The following is an 18,116-nucleotide window of genomic DNA, read 5'->3' as shown; positions in this document are numbered from 1 at the left end:
GCTTGTGTTATACATCAATCTATCCTGTTAAGTGTGTATTATTTTTGTGTATACTCACAATAAAAACAAAGTGTTGTGCTTTTCGCCAAATAAAGAAAAATAAACACGAAACGAGTTCTGCCTTCTCTCTGTCCGTGTAGTCCATTCTGAAACGCGTCCGAAAATGAATCATAACTCAGCGAATACTTCTCACACAGGCACGTGAGATATGTCTTTATGAAGCTTGAAATCTCTTCTTTTAAAAGTAGTAATTTATATAAAAAACAAATGTTTTCAACTCATGTAATCCGTTTGAAAGCAAGGAGAGGTACCGTTTTTCCTTCTGCCTCATTATCTCTACAATGTGCTGAGGCCGCCCCGCCCCCGGCGTGATTCACATGTAAATAGTTAGGTGATCTAGTATGCATCGCATACGCCCCTCGTTCAATGCCATAAAAACACAGTTTCTTCATTAGACTTACTGATGGTTCATCGCGTTTTAAAAATGACACGCTTCTCCGGTAATAATGACGCCCTTCAGATGATTCTGGACAGCGAGGAAGAATGCACCTTTTCCTCAGAGGTAGATTTTAACTCAGACGACGAACGGCAGCATTTTGAAGAGCGAATTCCGCCGAGAACACAATTTCGGAGTAAGTTTTACTTAAAAGTCTTTTGTCTTTTATTTTTCGTGTTCGCATTTATGAGGAAAAAACAATATTACGTGACAGTTCTCCATTATGGACGCAAGCGCTCTAAAAAATATCAATCCTTTGTCTCAGTTTTTACACAAACTGTAGCACTGACTGTATTCATCAACCCTGTTACCAAAGTTACTCCAAGAAGAATCTCTATAAATATGAACAACATATGATATTTGACAAATACAACTTTATTAGTAACTTGGTGTTTACTGATTATGTAAAACAAAAGTTACAATAGTATTTAGCTTGATCTGATGTTGACAATCAATATAAAATTCTCAAACCTTCCTCTACTGACCATTTGTTGAAAAAACAAAAAACAAACCCAGCAGGACTCCAGATTGTGACCAATTGGTTGCATTTTTCCTGCCGGTGCGAACAAAATATTTATTTAGGTCGTGCTGGTGCGACCATACCGTTGCTGAGCAGCGAATGCAAAAAAAAAAAGTGAAAGCGGTATTGTGGAATGAAGTGGAATGAAAATGTGCTACTCATTTATGCTTCCGTTTATTAGACCGTTTATTATTTCGGACCAATCATAGACAGCGCAGCGCCCCAAACTTGTCAGTCGCGGGCCGATCTCGATCACACAGCACTGTTACTAGGAGATCCAGACTGGAATTCGCTTTAGAATTAATATCATCATCGCTGCGAGTTCCAGTGAGAAACATTCCAATTCAACTAACCCTAACCCATAGATATCAGATCAAACAGCGCTGACGTGGAAACAAGAGAAACACTTATAGAAGGCTTTCAGTCCACAAATCAGCAACATTCACCATGATTAGAGGTTACAGGTATTAGAGGGGTTACAGGTATTAGAGGGGTTACAGGTATTAGAGGTTACAGGTATTAGAGTTGCAGGAACACAGCTGGAGAGTTTGGTCAAATAAAATACTGCAAGTGGTTTCTCCACTGCATGGATCTTCATGTGTCGCTTCAGGTGACTTTTAAAAGAGAAACTCTTCCCACACTGATCACACGTGTTCAGCTTCTGTCTGCTGTGGATCCTCTCATGTGTTTTCAGATATGATGACTGACTGAATCTCTTGTCACAGAGTGAACACTTGTAAGGTTTTTCTCCAGTGTGGATCCTCTCATGTGTTTTCAGATTTGATGACCGACTGAATCTCTTGTCACAGTGTGAACACTTGTAAGGTTTTTCTTCAGTGTGGATCCTCTCATGCTTTTTCAGAGATGAAGACTGATTGAATCTCTTGTCACAGTGTGAACACATGTAAGGTTTTTCTCCAGTGTGAATTCTCTGGTGTCGTTTTAAACCGTCCGCTGTAGTAAAAGTCTTCTCACACTCAAAGCACATGTACTCTCTCACACCAGTGTGAGTTTTCTCATGTGCATGTAAAGTGTTCCACTGTGAAAAACTCTTTCCACACACAGAACATGAATGCGGCTTCTCCTTCGTATGAACCATCAGGTGTCTCTTCAGGACTGATGCCCTAATAAATGTTTTGCCACACTGATCACATGAGAACGGCTTCTCTCCGGTGTGGATCCTCATGTGAATCTCAAGACTTTGTTTGTATGGGAAACTTTTTCCACATTGATCACATGTGAACGGCTTCTCTCCGGTGTGGATCATCATGTGACGCTCAAGACTATGTTTGCATGTGAGTCTCGTCCCACACTGAGTGCAGGTTGTAGATTTCTTGGCTCGTCTTTTCTTTAAAAATGTCTGTTTAGTCTTTGAGCGACTCAAAGGTTTTTCTCCAAGTTTGACATGATGTTCCTCCTCCACTTCACTCAGTTCTTCACTCTCCTCGCTCTCTTCCATCAGGTCTGACAGGAAAGTAAAAATTATTAATGTCATTTTCAGTACATCAAAATAATTCAAAGAGAGGAATATAAAGTGAAAGGACATGAAAGTGAGCCCTGATGTAATAGTAGAAAGTAGACAACTGCTATAAAATATTATGATAATTTGATGCCTTTTTATAAATTGATTATATGTCCTTGAAACTTTCCATGAATCAGGTACATTTATCTTCAATTATTATCTTTAAAATAGTGGTTCTCAAAGTGTGGTACGGTACACAGAGGAATCACTGAATTTCGCACGCAAGATCAAACCGGTGTGATCTTATCCTGTCTATTCTTGGCTGGTCCCTGGAGCGTGCGATACGATTACACCGGTGTGAGTAGAACGGCCAGTGCATCACGTGATCAACTGCTAAATTCAAATGTGCTTTCGCAGTTGGCCAGCGCTGAGCCAGAGACGGACGCGCGCCACTCAGGCGCTGTCAAATATCACAATTATTGATCAGTTCTGAATAATGATCGCCTTGAAAAACTCAGTAAGCCAGAATATTTTAAATGTACGTTTAAAAAGGTTAAATATCAATACACAGCCTGTGTTTTTTTTAAATTAAGTACAGCACTTTTATTTACTTAATGTTTTAAGTACAGTAGGCTACAGTTTTTATTTTACTTTTAGGTGCAATACATTTGAATTGAATCATTATTTAAGTTTTTTATTTACCTGTATGTAAGCAGGACAGTGCAGTGTTAATGTTCAAACTGTGTTTTTACAATGTTTAAAGTGGCTGACAATAATAAATATTCTTATTTGAAATTAAGCTGCCTCAGTTTTGAGCTGTGCATAACCGTAGCTGAATAGTTGCGCCTACTACGCTACTGTATTTTCATATTGGTCATTATGGTGGTACTTGGAGAGCCAAATATTTTCTGAGGTGGTACTTGGTGTTAAAAGTTTGAGAACCACTGCATTAAAACATTATAGGCACAAATCCCTTGTTTCTTTAGCAAGAACTATTAAATATATTTAATCAATGACATAATTATCTAACATGATATTAACATTAAAATATAGCCTGACTTCGTCATACTCATATTCTAGGAAGAATGTGAGTCTGAAACTGCTCCATAGGGCTTTGATTTGATTTGATTTGTGTCTTAACAGGAGAGATCATCAGTCTGTCCAACGTTGGAGATTAATATCACTTAATTAATATCGTTGGAGATTAACATCAGTCTTTGAGTGTTTACTTTTCCCTGTAGATTTTAGCGCGGCTCTGTGTTGCTAGGAAGTTTGTTTTGTTTACTGTGTTTTTACTCTGGTAAAAGCGCCCGTGTGACGTTGTTTGTGCGTCGTAACTGGTTTAGTTTTGCTTGACTAAACAGGAGGGCGGGGCCTGCTGTATTCAATAAAGAGGTATTAGGCATGTATAAAATAGGTTAGTGCACCGCGGCAGCCCTTGTGTGAAGCCCTAATCGTGTGAAGACCGAAGAGTGTAAAGACCAACGACTCTACCTGTGCGACTGGTCTGCTCATCTCAGACGATTGGAAATTTGATCATTTACCACCTCTATGTGACAACAGCTCATTTGAATCACATTCAATTACTATCACTAGCCCTATTAAAATCCATTTTGTAGTTGTATATCGTCCCCCAGGGCAGCTCGGAAGTTTCTTGGAAGAGCTTGACGTGCTACTCTCATCCTTCCCGGAGGATGGTACTCCTCTCATAGTTCTTGGAGACTTCAACATCCACCTAACCTAACACCCACATAACCCCTGGTTATCTGATGTTCTCCGTGAACATCGTTCGAAACTCAGGGGTGCAGAGAGGAAGTGGCGCAAATCGAAATTTCTTACTGACCTTGGTCTTTATCAGTCCCTTCTCTCTTCCTTCTCTGATAATATCTTTACTGCTAAAATGACTTACTATCACAACAAAATTAACAATTCTTCAGACTCTCGCATGCTTTTCAAAACATTCTCTTCTCAACCCTCCTCCATCAACACTAAAAGCTAATGATTTTGCTACATTCTTTATAAAAAAAAAACAACATCCATCAGCGGCCAATTTACCAATCCACAAACTGACACACACACTTTTCCAGCTAGCACACACTCTCTACCCTCCTTCTCTCTACTCTCAGAGGCAGAAGTCTCCAATCTCCTCCTTTCCAGTCGCCCTACCACCTGTCCGCTTGATCCTATTCCCACTAACCTACTTCAAGCCATTTCATCCTCGGTTGTACCCACACTCACACATCATAAACACCTCTCTTCACACTGGTACCTTTCCCACAGCATTTAAGCAGGCTCGTGTAACCCCACTGTTTAAGAAACCCACTCCAGCACATCTGGAGAATTACAGACCGGTATCTCTCCTTCCATTCGTCGCGAAAACACTTGAACGAGTTGTTTTCAACCAGATCTCTTCCTTCCTTACACAGAACAACCTCTTGGACAACAATCAATCTGGTTTCAAAAGCGGACACTCAACTGAGACTGCCCTGCTCTCAGTAATTGAAGCTCTGAGACTGGCAAGAGCAGCTTCCAAATCCTCAGTTCTCATCCTGCTGGATCTGTCTGCTGCCTTTGACACAGTTAACCATCAGATCCTCCTGTCAATCCTAAAGATGAAGGGCATCTTGGGAACTGCACTCCAATGGTTCAAGTCTTACCTCTCAGGCAGGTCCTTTAGGGTATCATGAAGGGGTGAGGTGTCTAAGACACAACATCTAGCTACTGGAGTGCCTCAGGGCTCAGTGCTGGGACCGCTTCTCTTCTCCATCTACATGACATCACTAGGATCTGTGATTCAGAAACATGGCTTTTCCTATCACTGCAACGCTGATGACACACAACTCTACCTCTCATTCCAGCCTGACGATCCAATGGTTGCTGCTCGCATCTCAGCCTGCCTGACAGACATTTCTGGCTGGATGAAGGACCACCACCTTCAACTAAACCTTGCGAAGACAGAGCTACTCGTGGTCCCGGCCAACCCAACACTTCACCACAACTTCACCATTCAGCCAGACTCGTCAACCATAGCTCCCTCTAGGTCAGCTAGGAACCTTGGTGTGGTAATTGATGATCAATTGAACTTCACAGACCACATTGCTAGATCTGCCCGGTCATGTAGATTTGCCTTGTACAACATTAGGAGGATCAGGCCCTACCTATCAGATCATGCTACTCAACTCCTTGTCCAAGCGCTTGTTTTATCCAGACTTGACTATTGTAACGCTCTCCTGGCTGGTCTTTCAGCTTGCACAGTCAAACCTCTGCAACTGATCCAGAACGCCGCAACTAGAGTGGTCTTTAACGAGCCGAAAAGGGCACACGTCACTCCTCTCCTCACAAAATTGCACTGGTTGCCAGTTGCCGCTCGCATCAAATTCAAGTCACTGACGTTTGCCTACAGAACAACCACTGGTTCTGCTCCCTTTTACTTTAACACTTTACTTCAGACTTATGTGCCATCCAGGAACTTGCGCTCTGCAAGTGAACGGCGTCTTGTGGTGCCATCTCAAAGAGGCACAAAATCTCTTTCTCGGACCTTTACCATGACTGTTCCCTGCTGGTGGAATGATCTGCCTAACTCAACCAGAGTGGCTGAGTCCATAACCACTTTAAGAAACGGCTGAAGATGCTTCTTTTTCGACAGCACTTGATCCAGTAATACTAACACTTTCTCTCTCTACTACTCTATTCTATTCTGTTATATATATATATATATATATATATATATATATATATATATATATATATATATATATATATATAAATAAAAAAAACTGCATTAGTTTAAACTGAGAAGGGTCATAGCACTTGCATTTTGTTGTCGTTAGTTTAACTGCTTCTATTGTTCTCATTTGTAAGTCGCTTTGGAAAAAAGCGTCTGCTAAATGAATAAATGTAAAATGTAAATGTAACTAAACCAGGAAAGCAAAAAACTCTGCACTCAATTGGATAGACCTACAACCAATCAGAGCAACGCAGTAAGTGACGTATGTTGAGCGACGCATAGTTGTCAACAGAGCTCAACTGCACACACACAGGAAGAAGTAGTAAAGTAATGAGTAAAGTAATAATAAAGCACTCCATGAGTGTGACCAAAGGAGAAACCACAATGACCACAGGGTTTTCATTGCGTCCCATCTTCTTAGCGACCATCGGAGTCAGCTGATAAATTAAACTTTTGCCGAATCCCGTAGGAAGGACGGCAAACACATCTTTCCGATCGACAAATGCCTTGATTGCGGTTCTCTGTTCGTCTTTTAAAATGAATGTGCTGTTGATTTCTTTTATAACAGAATCTAATAGCGGAATCTAAACATCTCACTTCTCCTGCTGCAGTCATCTTTGTTGAAAACCAATTCAACCCAAGCGCTCTTTGGTGACATGGGTGATTACGTACCCGCAGATCATCTGTCCATCATCGATTAAAGCCCGCCCTGGCCATTTGATTGGCTCTGCCTTTTAGGAGCCGAGCATAATTACTCCTCAACGGATCGAGTCCAGACCGAAATTCCCAACAAAAAATGTTGTGGGCGGGGTTCGGGCTGGCACCCAGGCTAATTAAAATATACAATACTGCCATTTTTGACACCAACTTTGAGATTGATATTTATTTTACTAAAACGTTTTCCTTGCAATGACTTCCATTCATGCGCATGTGAAAGTGGGACACCAGAAACACAAGCTCAACTGAATAATCCTGTGAGAAGTAACACAAGCGTTTAACATTCAAGTCGAGTGGATTGTTCATTTTTAAATTTAGTATTTTTTATGATATGTTATACGTTAAATTTATGTTATTAAAAAAGCTGCAGCGGAATGTGACGTCATTTCACAAACGTTGCAGCGTCTGTAGACACTTCACAAGCTCAAAGTGTAGAGTGGCCACGGCTTTAACTAGATTGAAGTTCAGTGTTTTACTGCATAGAGAATTATGAGGCGGCCGCCTCCGTCAAATACCGTGCCGCCTCCGGCTCCCAACAATAAAAAATAACTAGAGAATCACCGAAGAATCACCGTGAGGATGATTCTGTTTTATTTCATTTAAAGTAAGTGGCGATTGATAGTTTGAGCAAGCCATTCACTCATAACACTGATTTATAGAAATGTAAGTGTAACTTGTGATTATTATGAGGGGTTTTTATATTTAATTCAGAAGAGAAATATATGTCTACCTCAAATTCAGAAGAGAGATATATGTCTACCTCAAATGTAACATTTGTTCCGTACATCAGCATCAGGGGAATAACATTATAATCTCGTTCACCGTAGAGAAAGATGCATGTAGGCTACGCAGGGACCGTGAAGACACTGAATTAAACATAAAAACCGCCTTCATAATAATCACAAATACACACATTTCTATAAATCACTTTTATGAATGCCTTGCTCTAACTGTTGATCTTCGTCAACAACCATAGACAGTATGTCAATAACACGCACTTGCACGACCTGTTGGTGAGGTCGACTAACAGCAGATGGAGAGTTTGCTCGGTAATCTACTGCTTTTCCTGCAGTTCATGAATGTCAATGTTGAATTTACTGTCGAATTTGAACCACTGAATTTGTAAAGCGAAAAATTTAACATTATAGGTTGTATTTTTAAACAGTTTGACTATTTTGGAAGTGAAAAATGAAAGGTGAATATGGATTATTGAATTTTTATTAATGAAAATGTGTTTGAAATGTTTTGAATTGAAATATTCACAGCTTAAATATACAAGCATGTTGAATTTCAGCCCATAAAAATGCAAGCCCTAAAAATACAATGCATTAAAATGCAAGCATGGTTAATGCAATGCATATTTTTTTCCAAGTAGTGTTATTCAACAGGCTTTTTTTATTTCAAAAACATTTGCCATTATTTTACTTCCATAAATAACAATATTAGGATTTTGCCAACTGTGCCTCATTTTGAGCCAGGAAAAAACCCTCAAGTTAACTATTGTATCCTCTTTATCTTTGTCCTACATGTTTCACTCAACCCTGTTACTCCTGACATGATTTTCCTCCTTTTAAAAACATGGAATTTCTTAAAACTGTGACACTCAGGAAGTGACATCATCAGGGCTCTTTTTACTGCATGATGGGAAGACAAGAAAATAATCTCAATCCATTGACTCAGTTTTTACACAAACTGTAGCATTGACTGTATTCATCAAGCCTGTTACCAAGGTTACTGTAAGAAGAATCTCTATAACTATGAATAACTTGTATGATATTTGACAAATACAACTTTATCAGTAATTTGGTGTTTACTGACTATCCCTAAAAAAAAAAAAAAAAAGTGTAAACTATGTTGAAAATGACTGAACTTCTGGTAACGTTATTGCAAATTGGGAACCAGATATAAAATAAATGTAAAATAACAGTTAAAATAGTATTTAGCTTGATCTGATGTTGACAATCAATATAAAAATGTCTCAAACCTCCCTTTACTGACCATTTGTTGAAGAAAACCCAGAACATTCTGTACCGTTTCATAGTTGAACTGTTTATCTAAATGTGATGAAGTGCTTGAATGTTTCTAACATGAATGATCTTCAGCATCATGAATGAATGAAGAATAAACACCAACCTCTTTGTTCTTCAGGATCTTCAGTGCGTTTCATTCTGCAGGGTTCTGGATCACTCATGTTGTCACTGTCCTCTTTAATAAACTCAGTCTTTGCAGATTTCAGCTCTTCCTGATGCTCTGATGCTCGTCTTCACTTGTAGCTGATGGGAATTTACAGCATTTATTGCTGAATTACTGTGGGAGGAGCTTCACTGATGATGAATTACTGTGGGAGGAGCTTCACTGATGATAAATTACAGAGGGAGGAGCTTCACTGATGATGTATTCCAGCGTGGGAGGAGCTTCACTGATGATTTAATTGCAGTCGCAGGAGCTTAATTGATGATGTATTCCAGCGTGGGAGGAGCTGATCTGCCAAAAATATCAATTACCTAGTTTATTATTTTTTTAATAAATGACACTTCTAAGCAATGTCTTTATATCTATTCATCCTATTGACATTCTTCTGCTTCTTGATTAAAATACAGGTATCTAGAAATAAAGAAAAGATTATAAATAATTTAAATTATTCCTAATATAAATAAATGTTAAGAAAAACAGTAAAAATCATAAACACAGAAATTCAAGGTACATATTGTAGCCAACAACAGACCTGCAAACTCCTATGAGTAAAAAAGGTGTTTAATATTTGAAAAATGCTAGAAAAGTGGGCAGACCCCAGCGGAGGTAGAGGGGATGACCCGTGAGCGGGGGGGGTGGGGTGCATCTGAGATCCGCAGTGACGGATTAATTGACAGCTGCTGTCAGACTCTCTAAAATGGAGAGTAACTCACAGGGTCGCAAAATGACGTAAAGTACATGCATCTGATGAGTTTTCTCAGAGCCCGTCTACGGAGAGCCTTGGCACTTCCTATAAGCCCCATTGTATAGATCTTGGTTGCAGTTCCATTAGAATTCCACTGGAGGTGATCGCGGGCGAGTTCAGACTGAATGGGAGTCAATGGGGCTATACGGCTAAATTAGTCTCTTTCACCCTATTGCCATTGAGAAATCTCAGATTTTATTGTAGGCTTTGCAAGTTCAACATGGGTTATAGGTCGAAAGTTGAATGAACGAGTACTTATTTCTTTACAATTTCTTACAGGTTGAGTTGTTGTTGCCCATAACACGCTAGCATTCTGCTAATGACGTCAGCATTCTGACGTCATTGACATTTTGAAAGACTTTTTAAAGCAAATAAGTGACTCTAAAAAATCTAACACCCAGCAATGTGTAATTTCTTTGCATCTCCTTTCGAATACAACATTCAAATTACTAGACAAAAAATTATATCCTGAGAAAAGTGGATTTTGATGGATATAGCGCCATAGACCTCCATTCAATCTGCACTCGCCTGCGAGCGGCCCCGCATGGACAGAGACTTGTTACTGCAGCCAGTCCAGAAACCGGAAGTAATCAGAGAGTGCCAATTGCGCGCTCTCTGTAGGGATATTCATATTTTGCCGCTATGTGAAAAAATCCAGCAAAATGCGCTGGCGCTTTTGTCGACCCCAAAGGATTAACTTTAGCCTAACCATAAATTGTGATTAAAATACATATGATCACTCACATCAAGACGCCGCTGCGGTGGTGGAGTCCATGCAGGAGGAGCAGCGTTTGGCACTACGTCGCTTTTCAGCGCGAGCTGTGTGGAGAAGCCCATTTCCACCTCTATTGTGTTGGAGAAGCAATCCCGAGTAAAATGCAGGTTTCACACTTAGGGCTGTGTTGAAAAAATCGATTCATCAATTCTGAATCGATTTTCATATTAATTTCTAAAGACCGATCCGTAACTCAGAGGATCGATTTAATAATAGACCTACATTTCCCCCATGAACTTTAACTTGCCGCGTCATTGAATTCACGCATGCGCGCGAGGTGGAAGGACATTAAAACAACGAACATGGTGGTCAGTAACGTTATCATTTCAAATCATAAGATTGCCCTACAAATAAAGCTTATCCGTCAGGTTGACTCAATGAGCTATCAGTTTTCTTTCATGTTTTATTTGACATGAGAATAACGTAACGAGTGACATGTTATACATTTACATTTACATTTATTCATTTAGCTGACGCTTTTTATCCAAAGCGACTTACAATTGCTATACATGTCAGAGGTCGCACGCCTCTGGAGCAACTAGGGGTTAAGTGTCTTGCTCAGGGACACATTGGTGTCTTCGAACCCGGGTCTCTCACACCAAAGGCACGTGTCTTATCCACTGCGCCATCACCACCCCATGATAACAAGAATATACATGGCAAGAGCTATTTACAGTCACTGCATTCTTTTGCTCATGATTCTTTTCTTTCCTTTTGCATTCCCCTGTAACAGTTTCCCCGTGTCCTAACTACACGCGCCGCGACACGCGATAAAAGGTATCTTTTCCATGTTAATCAGAGTTTTTGTCTTAACCGGCCGCGACGGCGACACGCAACATTTCTAATTTAGAAACGGTTTCTATTTTTCTGCGACGTCGCGCTGGAACATCAAACACAAAGTGTGGCGATGATAATCTCAGGTACTGTTTATGTGCTTTATTTAATGTTAAAAGCGTGTAATGTGACTTTGAATATGATTTAGTGCTTCAGCTTTGTAGCTGTAAAAGCAACAATGAATATAATTCACCTCAGATCTTGAAATTAAACAAATGGAAACATGAACGTTAAAACTGTGAACAAACAAGTGTATTCTTTGACAAAGATTGTTTAGTAACCCAGTAGCCTGTATTTTTTAAATGCCTCTGCGTCCTCTGTCGTCTACACCAGTGCAAGTTTGTGAAAGCAGTTGTATCAACACTCTGGAAGGGGGATTGTTCTTTACAACCATCAATACACCATTAATTTGCAGTTGAATGTCTATAATAATAGTATCAATATGTTGCAAAACTATAGTCCTGTAATTCAGGTAACAGCTGGAAAAAAATGCTTTTTTCAAAAACACTTATCTAAATCTCAAAGATCGGATCAGATCGGATCGAATCGAATCGAATAATGATAATCGATTCAAGATCTTGAGAATCGGAATCGAATCGATTCTTGAAATTTGAATCGAAACCCAGCCCTATTCACACTTCCAGGTCTTCCAGGCCAAGTGCATGCAAACACTGGCGTCTAATTTCCAAGTCTGCTGGAAAGCTATGCAGTGCTTTTGCAACCAGCAACACTACACCTATCTATGTACCCTCCTGCCCACAGATAAATCTACGCTAGCTCATACCAAGGGCGTGGTAAGCTCATACCAAGGCCGTGGTGAGCTGGAACCTGCTTACGTCACCTGCCACCGCAACATCCAATAGGAAAATTCCACTGCAGTAGCCACCGTTCAACCTTAAGAGGGCAGCACTCAGACGTTTTTCAGATTAACATTTGAGGGCAGCAGTATTCATAATGTCAAAATAAAACCGACGTAATGTTACTTGAAGGCATTATAGCCTACTATAATGTAGGCTATAATGTAGGATATTTAATTTAATTAATCAATCAACGATACTATTGATTAGGCCTGTCGCGATAGTCGATAATTCGATTAATCGCACGATAAAAAAAAATGAGCTCGATAATTTTTCCGGCCGCGATAATTCCATTTGCATGCTTGTTTGTTTTCCTCGTCTCTCTCTCTCTCTCTCTACCAAAGAGACTGGATGACCACTCTCGCTCGGTTCTTTAGCGTATAGGAGGAGTGAACCCTCTTGTTGTCAGTTGCATGGTCTCTGTGTGGGGAGGCGGCGCCGCGGCGCTTGTCAGTCACATGGTCTTTCTGTGGGAAAGCGCCGGCGGGACTGTTTGCGGCTACTGCCGGGAGAGAGAAGACGCTAGTTGTGAGTTGCGACAGCGAGCCCGATCACATGAAAATGCGTATCTATACCACGAATGTTATTTTTCGTGCCATTTATACGCCAAAAATTGTTTTTGCATGCATATGATACGCTCTTTATGGCGAGTAATACGCACGCACTCCTCACCCCTAATCCTAACCAAGTATTTTCAGTGCGTAGCATACACACGCAATAAAGTGCGTCTCCGTCTTCCCGACAGTACACAATCACTTGACAAAGTAACAGGAGGACAAAGTAACAGGAGTAACAGTGCAAAATTGTGCGATATGGCTTGAGGCTTTTTTTTATTTGTTTACAAAGGTCCTAACTGTCAGTTTTGCCTGTTATGGAATGTATCACTATTTAAGCCTAATGTCTAAAGCCTAATGTTTAATATTTTTTGAAGTGCAATTTTGTTTACATCCATTTTATTTATTAACAGACATTTATTTTGTTAAAAGACACTAAAGCGGGTCGCACACCGGACGCGCAGCGCCACGTCTTTTAAATTCGAACACATTATTCTCTATGAGAGTACACACACCGGCGACGCCCAACAACGGCTCAGGACCGTGTTCAAAATCCTGCCGCGCCACAGAGCGCCATTTACATAGTTTTATATAAAATTTACATTTATGTGTCTCAAATCGTAGTTAATGTATATTGACTTAATCCTGTGCTGCAATATACATTTAGTTTTATATTTATTTACAGAAATCAGAAAATTGCTGATGTTATCGGATTTTCAGGTGACAGTTGTCCTAGACGTGGCGCGGCGCGGCGCTGAGCTGCGCGTCCGGTGTGCGACCCGCTTAAGAGTCCATTGCTTTCATTGTTTTTGGTTGTTTTGTTCATTTTTTTGGGATATTTAAAATGTTTTCCGTTTTCAATGTTTAATATTCTTTAGAAATAAAAGTTTATAGATCGTTGAAAAGGTGTACCTGCATTATTATGCCATTATAATTATATTAAATGAAAATGGTCTCAGAACGACAATATTATCGTTTATCGCGATAATTTCTTGGACAATTTATCGTCCAGCAAAATTTGTTATCGTGACAGGCCTACTATTGATCAGCATTACCAAACGTGGACGTTCCACTAGAAACAAACATTGATGTATTGTTTTAATTTATTACTGTGAAGCTGCTTTGATACAATCTATGTTGTGAAAAGCGCTATATAAATAAACTTGACTTGACTTGACTTGACTTACTGTTCCTGCTAAGCTTATGGTTGCAGTGAGTGTTACTACATTAAATCCATGGTGAATGTTGCAGATCTGTGGACACTGGATAGGGTAAACGTACCTATTAAGCTCAAGTACCCATTAAGCACACTACCATCTTGGAGCTCAGATTATAAAAAGAAACAGCAATGTATTATCCTATTTGATGTATTAACCAATTGATGTGTTTGTTACTATATACCTCCTGTAATTTTAAACCAATCAGACCATTGCACACTGAGATATGTGTGTCCATGTGTTCACACTGTCTGGCGGCTATTTTCAAAGCTGTCTGAAAACTTTAACCAGAAGAGGAGCCCCTCAAATGTGCATTTTTTATATGTTTAAGCCTTTATTTTGAAGAAGTACATCATCTTATTGCAAAATTAAGAGATTAATGTTTAGACTTTTGAATATTATAACCTGGAACCTGGATGTGGGAAATAATTACAGTTAGATCTAAAAGATAGTTTTAGCAACATAGCCCAGATGCTACGAACATAGCTAGCTTACTAGCTGTATAAGATTGTGTGCTACATTAATATATTACTTCACAGGAATTAATGGCTTGTACTTTTAAATCCATAATATTATAATTTTACATTTTATTGATAGTCTTTGGTTTTAAACTGCTGTAATTTTTAAAGAATTCATATTATTGTTAGGTGAGCTTAAAGGGTGCACTACTATGACAATCACACAGCTTCAGTGTGACATCAATTAGAAAAAGCATAATTTCATAGATATTGTCTATAATAGTTGTTCATATTAAAATTGGTATAAACTTAATACATTACCTAGATTATTAATTTAGCTAAATATTTTCCTTTAAATTTCAATTTAATATTTATTAATTAAAAAATGTTTTTGCTCCAATTAAGCACAGTGTGTGCTCCCTTTAAGCTCACCCACATTAAACGTCTATGTAAATACTTAATAATCAGAATTTAAATATTAACTGATGGTTGTCACTATGTTAATCTTCAAAAAAATGATTAATAAACTTATTTTCACAGTCTTAAGATGACAAAAGCTAGACGAAACTATAGTGTATGCCCAAAGATGAAAGAGGCATGTCATACAAAGGAGCCATCAGAAACCTGTCGTATCTGTCCAAGAAGTTTGGAGTAGACAGGAAAGCTCTGACCCAGAGAGTTAAAGGGATACTCCACTTTTTTTTGGAAATAAGCTCATTTTACAACTCCCCCAGAGATAAACAGTTGAGTTTGGCGGTACCACTTTTAGCATAGCTTAGCATAATGAATTGAACCGGACAAGACCATTAGCATCTCTCTCAAAAAAATGATCTATTTAAAACTTGACTCTTCTGTAGTTACATCGTGTACTAAGATGGACGGAAAATGAAAAGGTGCGATTTTGAGAGTATAGTTCCTAGCCATATCAGCCTAGAAAATTTAAACTTTACATTTTCCGTCGGTCTTATTACACGATGTAACTACAGAAGAGTCGAGTTTTAAATAGGAAAAATATCGAAACTCTTTGGTCATTTTTTTGAGAGAGATGCTAATGGTCTTGTCCGGTTATGCTAAAAGTGGTACCGCCAGACCCGGAGATCGGCTGAATGGATTTGAAAACTGTAAAACTCAACTGTTTAACTCTGGGGGAGTTGTAAAATGAGCCTATTTCCAAAAAAAGTGGAGTATCCCTTTAAGGAGCACATTGGTTTGTTTTGTTATTTGATTTTTCAATATGGGTTACATAGCTGAACGTGGACTAGTCTAGATGTTGCAATGAGTTTGAATGACACATCACTATGAATAGGATAGGCTACCTGATCAAATTGAATGCCTTGTTGCTTGATTTTAGTGTTCTGTTTTTTTGTGATTGACTCTGTACCTTCAAATAAAACTTTTTTCAATTATTCCTTAAAAAGGTTGTTTAAAATAAATAAGAATTTTTAATAAAACTTGTTGTGAGCTTATTGGGAACAGGGGTGTGCTTAAAGGGTACAAAACGTACCCATTAAGCACAGCCAGACTTTTTATATTTAATGATGTACATCTTAATTGAAATACTTTTGTCATTTAAAATAAAATGAAATATTATAGTGTGAGAGATTAATATTTTATTTTAAAATAACTTCTTGTACTAAAACCAATATCTTGTGCACTAAAAATGTCTCAATGTAGATTTTGGTGAGCTTAATAGGTACGTTTACCCTAGTTCATTCATAGCACAATGTTTCTTCCCGGTTTCCACGTCAGAGCTGTTTGATCCGTTAATAACAGAGAAATGTGAATGTTTCTCACTAGATCTCGCAGCGATGTTATTACTTCTGTGACGAATTCAAATGCTTTCTTTACTGGATCTCTTATTAGCGATGTTTAGTAACAGTGTCGCTTGATCACGATCGGCTCGCGCTGCACGGGTTCAAACTGATAAACGACCCGTCAACCACACAATAGCACGCAGTTTCGTTCCGCTTGCATTACGTTTGCCATTTGATGTTGGGCAATATTGTGGTCGCGCCGGCGGATTATGAGCGCGCTCACCACGCGCAACGCGCCTACATTTGAAATAACGAAATTTTCGTTATTTCAAATAACCCCCCCCCCCTCTCTCTCTCCCAAAACAAAAACTCTCCGGTTCTATGCGATTCACGTAAATGACCCAAATGACCAAGAAAACGGCGATTGTCGCCGAAAAGCGACAAGTTTACAGGTATGCAACAAATACCCCCAGTCTGCTGACACCAATGAAATGAGCTTTAAGTGTCAATTTACAGGAGATCTGAAGACATCAGCATAATAAATGAGGTGAAAACAGGAACTATTGTCATGAAATAAAGAGTGTTTTCAGCAGATCTGTTAATATTGATGAGCCTCAGACTATCAACACTCATTCAACAAGCCATTCAGGATCATCAGCAGATCATCTCACTTTATTCTGAGTGTTTGCTGTTAGAAACACATTATTTGAGTCAGGATACATGACAAAAGCCTCTAAAACTGCCTTACTGAAAGAAAATATTGTAATTTCTCACAATATGACATGGATAAAACATCAATAACACAAAAACAATCTCTAATGACACTCATCTTCATCAACCACTACAGAGAAATAATTACAGCAGCATAATATGTCCACATTAAGTTTGATCTTATGATATAGGTTACATAAGTCCCTATAAAGTAGATCATTAAAATAATAACATTTTATATGCGCAGAAACTGAAAATGATCATAAAACTTTTACAAATAAAGAGCACCACAAGCACTACTGTTCGACAAGAGTAAACACTATTAGCATTGCTTTAGTCTCGCGTGGTAAAGTAAGTTAGCCTATTTAGCAGTCTCTGTTCCAGTATAACACTTAGATCGATTCACATTAATTCCCTCACAGATCTCAAACTTTGACTTTTGACTTGACGAAACAATCACACAAACGAACACAAACTCGCTCAGGTCTGAATGAACTCAACATATTCTCCTCATGCTCGCTGCTGCTGCACTAAATGTTTATTTCAGAAGGAAGACGCCAGAAAAGACGCACAAGTATCGCTGAGACCGATGAAAACAATACAGAAATGAGCCTGCCGCTTAATCAAACTGTATAAAGTGTGTGTGACTGGTATTGTTTGTTTAAATATGAGAAATACTGTGAACTGCTCTCCTCACCTCAGAAGACTCGACGCTGAAACTCATTAAAGGAAGAGACGGCACGAGCGAGCGGTGACGTCATCGGCCGGCAACTGTAGATGATCGGAGACGCGCCTATGGCAAGCCGTTCTAGCATTAAATTTACCCCATGGCAAAATTCAAATTCCAGATATATTAATTCCAATTTTGACTCCTTGTAATAGGAATACAATGTGATTATGACTAGTCATATTCTTCCACTGGAAAATATTTCCCGATATCCTCAAATGAGTTTTGACTAGTATAGGGATGTCAATTTTCACAAATTCCCATGATCGATCGTCGTTTAAATTAACGATCAATTATTCGATTAATCGTTAGCCTTAATACTGCGATATGCGTCAACTGCAGTGGCATGTGGCCAACAGCATGACAGGG

General features: G+C 39.0%; 1 protein-coding gene across 1 annotated transcript; it reads right to left on the bottom strand.

The window, feature by feature from the left end:
• Window positions 1–851: 851 nt before the first annotated feature.
• On the bottom strand, window positions 852–17,755 carry LOC308700601 (uncharacterized protein). Its single transcript, XM_081382282.1, has 3 exons — window positions 17,718–17,755; window positions 9,056–9,406; window positions 852–2,480 (listed from the first exon to the last, which is right to left on the bottom strand). Exons 2-3 carry the CDS (start codon window positions 9,111–9,113, stop codon window positions 1,468–1,470), a joined length of 1,071 nt encoding a protein of 356 aa, XP_081238408.1. The 5' UTR covers window positions 9,114–9,406; window positions 17,718–17,755; the 3' UTR covers window positions 852–1,467.
• Window positions 17,756–18,116: the final 361 nt, after the last annotated feature.

The sequence above is a fragment of the Scardinius erythrophthalmus genome, assembly GCF_964197995.2.
Source record: "Scardinius erythrophthalmus genome assembly, chromosome: 1".
Lineage (NCBI taxonomy): Eukaryota > Metazoa > Chordata > Actinopteri > Cypriniformes > Leuciscidae > Scardinius > Scardinius erythrophthalmus.
This window is presented reverse-complemented; position numbering and strand designations above follow the sequence as displayed.